At 33.8% G+C, this 9956-nt stretch overlaps 1 protein-coding gene across 2 annotated transcripts; it reads left to right on the top strand.

Annotated features, from left to right (window-relative positions):
* Positions 1-433: 433 nt before the first annotated feature.
* LOC107622735 (Sugar isomerase (SIS) family protein) lies at positions 434-9609 on the top strand. 2 transcript variants are annotated; one of them, XM_016324745.3, is made up of 24 exons: positions 434-757; positions 2075-2149; positions 2231-2307; positions 2477-2558; positions 2717-2764; positions 2986-3141; positions 3213-3309; positions 3480-3522; positions 4045-4112; positions 4210-4294; positions 4376-4424; positions 4528-4600; positions 4701-4761; positions 6250-6316; positions 6868-6924; positions 7017-7070; positions 7161-7289; positions 7662-7725; positions 7845-7918; positions 8216-8269; positions 8353-8421; positions 8643-8732; positions 8907-9014; positions 9252-9609. In XM_016324745.3, exons 2-24 carry the CDS (start codon positions 2099-2101, stop codon positions 9300-9302), a joined length of 1707 nt encoding a protein of 568 aa, XP_016180231.1. In that variant the 5' UTR covers positions 434-757; positions 2075-2098; the 3' UTR covers positions 9303-9609. The 2 variants fall into 2 exon arrangements, with proteins under 2 accessions (XP_016180231.1, XP_088340076.1); XM_088483950.1 differs by lacking the exon at positions 434-757 and adding an exon at positions 1021-1104.
* Positions 9610-9956: the final 347 nt, after the last annotated feature.

The raw sequence follows: 9956 nt of genomic DNA, 5'->3' as shown, positions 1-9956 counted from the left end.
AGAAGTGTGTGCTATATAAAAATAGGATCAGAAGGTGGAGTGATCAATAGAAATAAATTTACAATGGTTAGTGAAAATAGTTTTTTAACTCTAGTTATTATAAAGGCACGATTAAAAAAAATAAAATTTATTTAGCAAACCTTTTAGGAATCTTATTGATTTTTAAAATACCATACTATAGAAATCGGAATTGCATGGAATAAAACGGAATAGAAAAGTTATATTATAGAATTCTGATTTCTGTTGTTCGTCATGTGGTGAAGAACAACTTATTTGTGATAGACAGTGACGATGATTTGTAAATTAAACAATAAAATTTGAAATAATATTAATCATAACTGATTTTTGTTATGTTAAACTAAAATTTAGTTAACAAAAAGACTTAGATGTATAGCATTACTTGTATAATTAATCCAATAATTAAATTTCATATTCATATGCTGCGTTGTCTTATTGTCTTTGTGAAACTGAGAATCTGTGTGCCATCGATCCATTGTTAAGCAAAAAACAAAAGAAAAGAAAAAAAAAAAAAAACAAGTGATTCTAAATTTCTAATTAATAATTAACCCTAAATCTCTATTAAGGTCACTCTGTCCACAGACATTGAATCCACCTTTTTTTTTCTTTTAATTGTTTTTAATAATCGCTACCTTTTCACCTCATATTGATAACTCTTCCATATCCAAAATCACAATCTAAGGTTAATTATACGCGCACATTTTTCTGTTCTCGATTCAAAGTTGCATCCTTTGTCCAGGTTTGGACCAAACCGTTTCTCTGTTCTGTTCTTTCGATTTTTGCATTATTCAGTGTTGCATGTTTTGATGGATTCTATGAAATTTGATATTATTCAGTATTTGGCGTGTTTGAGTGAGTGTGTAAGTGCGTGTGATTCTCACTAATTTAGGTTTCGATCATAACTTGATGTTCCGTATTCTGGTGGAAATCTATGTTCAGAATTGGATCATAACTGATTTAAATATCATGATTAACAGCTTAACTGGGATTTTTTATTGGGACTGGTGTTTAGCTAAATGCTCCGATGGGTTTGATTGATGATTTAGTTGCTGATTCTTTCATTTTCTGTAGCAGTTGAATCACTATGTTAGTAGCTAAAAATGGACCTTCTTTGTCATGATGATTGTTGCTATAAACTAGAGTTTTGTTTAGTGTTAAATTGTTTAACTGTGCTTAGCGTTTGAATTATCTGTGTCTCAACTCTCAATTACCATATGTTATTTCTTTCATAGTGCTGATGCTGCTGGAGGAAGCTATTGTTTGATTAATCAAAGTAGCTGTAATTAGGATCATTCCACAAAATTCTATTTTGAAATACTCTCTCTCTCTCTCCCTCTCTCTCACACTCTCTCTCACACACACACACACACAAACATATGAGGTAACCCTTGTTCACTTACATTGTCAATAACTTCTTATGCAAGATGAATTTCATCGATCCAACCGTTGAATTCCAACATTTCACTATATAAACCAATCTAATAAAATTTTCTAAAGCTGGAATTGATTTGATATATCATTATAACACTTTACTTTTACCCTTTTATGTATATTAGATTACATATCTATTGATGTCTGAATTTTCTAAAATTTGGTAAGCTTGATTAGCATCATAATATGATATGATTCTACGGCTGGATTGATGAAATTTATCGCTTTCATTGGGGTAAGTCAACAAAGAGTTACCTCATAGAATTTCTTGAAATGATCCTAATTACAGCTACTTTGGTTTTATGGATTAATTCTTACAACTATCCTTTTAAAGTTCATTTCTTTAAGGTATTTTCTCTCGGGGATTTATTTCCTTGATAGATATGTAAGCTAAGATTGAGTTGTCATGCAAGTAATTAGAATCCTATAGTTAGTTTCATTTTATGTACATCGCCTTGATGTTAATATTTTATATATTCTAATCCACCTGCTTTTGATTCTATTTTTCCATACTCTATAAATGTGTCATCATGCTTCAGTTGGTGCAAAAAACTTGTAGGATTGTGATAAGAAGTTGTTCAAAGACAGTTGGCCTATAACATGTTTTTGAAATTTCTTTGTGCAGGCTATCTATCAGTCATAATTTAAAATGGCTTCTTCCACGCTAATCTCTGACACTGAGCAATGGAAGGAGTTGAAGGTAATAGGAAAACTATTTCTTAGACATGCATAATGCAGAAATATTGTGAAACATTCTATTAAGTGAATCTCCTTTGTGTAGGCCCATGTCGCAGACATAAAAAAGACTCATTTGCGAGATTTATTGCGTGATGATGCTAGATCCCAGTCCATGACTGTGTATGTCATTTTATGAAGTCATAATCTGATGATTTCTTCTTTTCTCATTTTGTAGTAAATACAGAGTTTGCCATTCCCACAATTTGGAAATATTTCATGCTTTTAAGCTGACCTAAAACCAATGTGATAATATTGTGATTTATAAACTTCTGATTTTCTTTCTTTGAAGGGAGTTTGATGGGATTCTATTGGACTACTCAAGACAGCAGGCTACCCTTGAAACAGTGGGAAAACTCTTCAAATTGGCTGAGGTCAGTTCACTTCTTTTAGGTATTTGGACAATTTATTTCTTTCTTTATTGAAAAAAAAATCTGTTGCCACTTGGGATGATCCTCTCTTTAAAGAAAAGTCAATCATTAAACTGAAACAAAGTTAACTCATTATTTTTTTTTCCCTTGGCGTGATGTAGGCTGCATCCCTGAAACAGAAGATAGGCCGAATGTACAATGGGGAGCATGTAAGTGCTTGTGTGCTTGTCCAATGGGCTCCACACTTATACTCATGGCAAACTTAACGTTTTATAAATCTCTTACTATTTTTTTGGCCCCTTCATTGAAATGCTCCCTCTAATCCAGGAATCTTTGTAACTCTGCATATGCATATATACATTATGGATTCATTTCCTTCATTTTTCGAGTTATAACATCTTCCGGGGGGTCACTTTTACTTGACTTTCAGATAAATAGCACTGAGAATAGGTCAGTGCTTCATGTTGCTCTTCGTGCTTCAAGGGATGCTGTTATACAGAGTGATGGAAAGAATGTTGTCCCTGATGTTTGGAAAGTGCTGGACAAAATAAAGGAGTTTTCCGAGCGGGTTCGCAGTGGATCTTGGGTAAGAATATACTTGTCAATATTCATATATGGACATTTCTTAACTTGAGGGTTTTAATTGAATTTTTGTAGGTTGGAGCTACAGGAAAGCAACTGAAGGATGTTGTTGCCATCGGTATTGGTGGTAGCTTCTTAGGCCCACTTTTTGTGCACACTGCTCTACAAACAGGTTGTTGATGCTTTCTGGTCTCTTAGTGGCATTATATTATTATTGTTTCCCTTCATAGTATTTATACTTATGTTTATGCCTCTATATACATACGAACATAAGAACAATGCATTTTATATTAAAACAAGTAGTAATGTTGAAAGTATATATTTATGTATTACATCTTACAGATCCTGAAGCAAGTGAATCTTCAAGAGGACGTCAGCTGCGCTTGTAAGTCTCTAATATTGTTTTGGTTCCCAAATTCTGGTTTTTAACACTACTACATGTATGGTTCTAGATTTATAATTATGTCTATGCGAACATTTGAGATACATTCCACAGTTCCCCTGCACCTCCCCACTGTTATTCTGTCTCATACTTAGTGGTGACAATGGTGATTTAGATTTATACCAGACCTTTTCCAGAATCTTCATTTAATGGTACCCTGTGATTTATGCAATGCTGATTATCTTGCCAAAAAGGATGCACCGTGCTCATGAGTGGGTTCGTTAACAAAATTAGATAGCTGTTTGAGCCTTTGAGGCTCTCTTAAACTGTGTTAATGTGCCAATGTACCATTTAATGGCAAAGGTAGAGATTTAATATTTATATTATGTCCTTGTTTGTTTATTATTGGTTGTTATACTGTAACTGCAATTATGTGATATGTGCTGTTTGAACTTTGTTGTGCTAAAGCTACATTTATACCATATCATAAAACCATCCTCTTCTTGCATTTGCTTCCTTATGCAGTCTTGCAAACGTTGATCCAATTGATGTTGCCAGAAATATCACGGGATTAAATCCTGAAACAACCCTAGGTAGCTAGTTTTCTTTTTTTTTTTCTCCTTCCTTTTTCCCTTTATATTTTACTTTTAAGATTTTTTTTAATTTATTTTAATAAAAAAAATACTGTAGTTGTGGTTGTTTCAAAGACATTTACAACTGCCGAAACAATGTTGAATGCTCGAACACTCAGGGAATGGATTTCATCTGCTCTCGGGTAAGTGAAGTATTAAGGCTATATGTTCGAGACTAGTGCTATTAAGGCTCTAACTGGCTTATGATTACATTTTGTCTCCAGGCCCTCAGCAGTTGCAAAACATATGGTTGCTGTCAGTACTAATCTTACGGTATATTCATATGCTCTGTGCTTTTTGCATTTGATAGTATAGAGTTATTTATCAATTATTTAGGCTCAGCCTGTTTTATCTTTTCTTCTCATCTTCAATGCAGCTTGTGGAAAAGTTTGGCATTGACCCTAATAATGCTTTTGCATTTTGGGATTGGGTTGGTGGCCGATATAGTGGTAAGTATTTATCTACTTCTTTTGATTTCTAGTTTTTAAATAGCTATATTTGAGTTACTAAATGTTTCTGATTTTGGCTTCTGTCTCATGTTGCTTACAGTTTGCAGTGCTGTTGGAGTATTGCCTTTATCAATACAATATGGTTTCCCAGTAATTGAGAAGTATGCAATTTAGTATTTGATATAATGGTCTTTTCAGTAGCTTAATTCATTTATTTTGGAAGTCTTGGCACTTATTGTCTAATGCTCTCTAGTTAGCATTATATTAGAAAAGAAGACAAAATCAACATCTTTAGGTGAAACAATAACAGTAACAATAAAGCCTTGTTCTATTCGGTAGGGTTGCCTACATGATCAAACGACACCATTGCACCATATCATGATTCATCTCTGAACTTAGTCTGTTCACCTTGTATTATCCTTCTCCTCATCTTAATGAAATTCAATAAATAAATAGAAATTCTCTTCTCATCACCTCATTAACCACTGGGCTATCTCCTTTAATCTACCCTCTTGACTGGGTACTTTTTCTGGTCTTCTAACATGTCCAAATCACCTGGGATGAGCTACCATTATTTCAACAGGCATCACTCTAACGTGCCCAATCTTCATGGCATGGATCAAACATCTTTAGATGACTTAGTAGATGAAAAATTAATTATTCTTATGCATATGGTCTTGTAATAGGTTATAAAATCAGAAATGAGCACATTGGAGAAAGGGAGTTGCGGTAGTACCATTTGTGTAGAAAATTGGACAATCCTATCTAGGTGCTTTTGACATGTATGGAAAAGGCTTCTAGAGGCCGCATTAAGGAGACTAGATCAATGGGAAGTAATTCTATAGCTAGAGGTAATGTGAGATATACAAAAGCCATAACGGATAAATTCAAAATTATTAAGAATAAAACCCAAATCAGCCCCTGACAATTACCTCGAAAGACAACGAGGCCCCTGACAAAAAAAAAACCTCAACCCGGCCCCTGACAAAAAAAAAACCCCAACCCGGCCCCTGACAATTACTTCGAAAGGACAACGAGGCCCCTGTGCCAAAAAAAAATTAATGTTATTTTTTTTGACACAGGGGCTAATCAGTCCTTAAAAAAAATTATCAGGGGCCGGATTGGGTGTTTTTTTTTCTTGGGGGCCTCGTTGTCCTTTCGAGATAATTGTCAGGGGCCGGATGGGGTATTCACTCAATTATTAATGGTTTAAACCTAAATATGATCTACGATATTGTATTATGAAATTGTTTGATCCATATAGCTGATCTTTCCCGATGGAACAAGGCTTATTAATGTTGTTGCCAATAATAATAAAAGGGTGTTTGATGTCAAAATAAGTTATATATTTTTGTGAATCTATGCTTTCAGAAATCGTCTTGCTCAATCTGTATGGTTCTAAAACATTGTTGTAACTCTATGTTGTTATAACAGATAGTATGTCATGTACAATGCCTAAAATGTTCTAATATTTCGTTCTGATATTTCTGTATGATCAACCAAACGATAATATGGTGTACTCTTGGGAGTAGCGTCAATTCGAAGGCACTAAAGAGATCCACTTATTAATTTCTTTGTGCTATTTGACATAAGTGTAGGCCATATCCATGTTCTTGGTTTGTACATGATATTTTATTTCTTTTGTGAAGGTTTCTAAAGGGAGCTTCCAGTATTGATCAACATGTGCATTCAGAACCATTTGAAAAAAATATACCTGTAAGAGCCCCTTAACTAACCACCTTTTCTCTGTTGTTTTAATTACACTTGTGGAACTCCTGCATATGTTGTTACACCAACTTTAAGCCATTTGTTTATTTTATTATAAACATGTTAGAAAGTGATTGTCTGAACCAACCCTACCTAAAGATTAAGCTACTAGGTGGAGTTCACAGAATGGAATTTTAACATTGTAATAATTACAGAGTTTTGTAGTAGAGCTCAAATCAATTAGGAGAAAGGAATATTTATGACTCCCTTTTCGTAATCATACTTTTCCTATTCATTAACCATTTAATCTCCTATTTTTTTTCTCTTTTTTTGCAACCTCCCTTAAATTCACTCTTTTGATCTTCTCTATTTTCATCCATTGCTTACTCAACCTTATTTGATATAGGATTCTTTGCACCCAAAATGTGTTACTTTTACAGTGTAACAAGTAATCTCTCCTTTGAAAAAACAACTGCTTTGTAGATAGTGATGAATATTAAAGATGTTTCTTTAACAAGTGCAAGAAGATGACATGATCAATAACAATGTCAATGCCCCAGGTGCTTCTCGGGTTGTTGAGCGTATGGAATGTCTCATTCCTTGGATATCCTGCCAGAGTGAGTACCTAATGTTCTGTTATATTAAAAGTATTTCTCTATCTCTTTATTCTTTATCAATCATTTTTTGACAAACAAAAATTTTGGTTTAGGCTATCTTACCTTATTCTCAAGCCTTGGAGAAGCTTGCCCCACACATTCAACAGGTTTGTTTGTTACAGCCTTGTGATTTGAAGCCTCAGGCGCATTTATTGTTATTTTTTCTGTTCTTATATTTTCTGTTTGTTTGAAATTAGGTCAGCATGGAAAGTAATGGAAAGGGAGTTTCTATTGATGGGGTACCTCTACCATTTGAGGCTGGTGAGATTGATTTTGGTGAACCAGGAACAAACGGGCAACACAGTTTTTATCAACTTATACACCAGGTGATACACGTAGAGATATTTTGCTATAATTTGTATTTGAATGTTAGTTTGTGTTTCTTGAACATTAATATGTAGTTTTAATTGATTATTATGGTTGATGAGGACGAAAATCCATAAAAATTTTCCATGAAAGTGTTACAACTATGTTAACAAGATACTTACGTGGCAGCACCAGATTGGATGTCAATGTAAAAGAGTTTTGTGCTGAAGGTGCATAGAATTTAAAATCTATTTTTACTAACTATCCTGTAGTCTAATTAGTAATAACAATAGTTCTGTGGCATGCCTTACATCCTGCTCATTACTATAGCTTTAGATTTATCTCTTTGTTGAATGAACTTTGCTGTTTAAATCAAGTCTTATAATTTGTAGGGCCGTGTTATTCCTTGTGATTTTATTGGAGTTGTGAAAAGTCAGCAACCTGTTTACCTGAAAGGTAGAGTTCCCCTTATTTTTTCATTGATCAAATTTTTATCATAAATGATTGATGGTTGGAAGTTTATGCTTTTATTCTGTGTTTGAGAACACAATTTATAATTGATTTGCTTCGTGCAGGTGAGGTAGTGAGCAATCATGATGAGCTAATGTCAAATTTCTTTGCACAACCAGATGCCCTTGCCTATGGGAAGGTATATTCATGATGTCTCTCTTATATTATCTTAGTCCACTCCTATCATCAGATCCCTTTCCTAATGAAGTGTTTAAGTTGATTATTATTTTTAATATCTAGCAATTAGATTAACATGTTCACACAGAGATTATCATGTTACTCTAATGTTTGCATTTTTATGATAATTATCGTGCTATATAGCATTGTTGTCAAAGAAAGTGAAAAATAAAATTCAGCAGCAGAGATTTAATGTCAAACATATCACATGAAATTGTTTCGGTTAATTTGAGGCTTACAATTAATCATCTTTTTACAGACACCAGAACAGTTGCAAAAAGAGAATGTTCCACCACATCTTGTGGCACACAAGGTAATTTCCCTAATGCTCCTGTATTACATTTTGAAGTTACAAAATAAGTAGGTCCCTTTGTGTTGCATTTTTTTTCCCTGCAGACCTTCACTGGCAATCGGCCGTCTGTCAGTCTTCTGCTTCCATCATTGAATGCTTATAATATTGGACAGGTTCATGCCCCATCTGCTTATTGTGATTGTGATTTATAAATAAAGCGAAAACATTGTTTCTTGTTCATGGGAAGTTGAATATTCTTGCAATCTGCTTTTCATTTGGAATATCGTGATTTGGGTTTTCCATTGTTAAGCAGTTTATATTCAGCAAATGGTTTTCTTTAATGAGGCGTGTACAACTCGAGTTCTTGTTACTAATATTATTTGCTTTTGAGCAGTTGTTAGCAATCTATGAACATAGAGTTGCTGTTCAAGGTTTCATATGGAACATCAATTCTTTTGATCAATGGGGAGTGGAACTGGGGAAGGTGTGTATTATTTAGATTAGTGATGATTTAATGTTCTTAGTTCTTGAGCTTGCAGAACAATATGCTCTCATAGTTGTTTCGTTTTAATGAAATAAGCATTGTGTATGTGCATTTGTAATTAACTTCAATTTTCTCATTGCATACTGATCCTGATCTTTTCTTTTTCCGTGGCAGTCATTAGCTACTCAAGTGAGAAAGCAACTTAATGCGTCGCGTACAAAGAAGGAACCAATTCAAGGCTTTAATTTCAGTACTACAACTATGTTAACAAGATATCTTCAGGTATGGCAACAAATATTTTTCCCAAGAAATAAGATAAGTTTTGTTTTCTGATTCTTTCTGAGACAAATAATTATCTATTAACAAGGTTATCAAATTTGAGAGTTCACCTAAAGTTGTAGTTATAACACACGAATCATACTTTAGTGGTTGACAATAATACTAAAACCATAAGATATTGCTGCTATGATCTTGTTGCTTAAGAAGTTTACTGAATCGACTTTCGTGTTAACATGGCAGGCAAGTGCAGATATCCCAGCTGATCCACCAACTCATTTACCTCAGATTTAACTTCGTTTATGCGGTAACTTAACATTTGGTGTGGCATTTATCAGAGCCATTTTGCAAATTTCACTCATAAGGCTGTTATACTGCTTCAAACTTTGGGCAACTTGAATGTTTTTCTCTATGAATGTGAGGTGCTGGATTTTCTGGTCAAATCAAAGAATCCTAATAATAACGTTATATACAGTGAATGGTTTGTGTTTCCATTTTCGAATACAGTGGTCAAATAGAGGGCAGAATTGGTCTGTGAACTTGTTACCAAAGGGCTTTCTACTGACAGATTGAAGATGCATTTTAACCTTTCAGCTTTCAATACTTTTTTTGGATGGATTGAGCTTCTTTCTTGCTAAAAAAAGAAAAGAAAAAGAGAAACAAAGGCTATCTTTTTTCCCACTAGGCGAGGTCATGGTAATGCGAATAGATTTCTGAATTCGGTTCTTATTTTTGGGCTTAAGAATTACAATTTTTTAATAAGAAATTTTGGATTCGAAATTACGCATAAGAAGTTGCTAGACTTAGTTTGGTAAAGTTTTTATTTTTGAAAAGTAGTTTATAAAAATTAGTTTTAAAAAGTTGTAGCATCTTTGATAAATTAAATAACCAACTTGGGTTAGTCGAGTGGTCAGCTCACTCGTCCGCTTAAATAAGTGTCGGCGGTTT

The sequence above is a fragment of the Arachis ipaensis genome, chromosome B10 (genome assembly GCF_059453495.1).
Source record: "Arachis ipaensis isolate K30076 ecotype BB chromosome B10, ASM5945349v1, whole genome shotgun sequence".
Lineage (NCBI taxonomy): Eukaryota > Viridiplantae > Streptophyta > Magnoliopsida > Fabales > Fabaceae > Arachis > Arachis ipaensis.
This window is presented reverse-complemented; position numbering and strand designations above follow the sequence as displayed.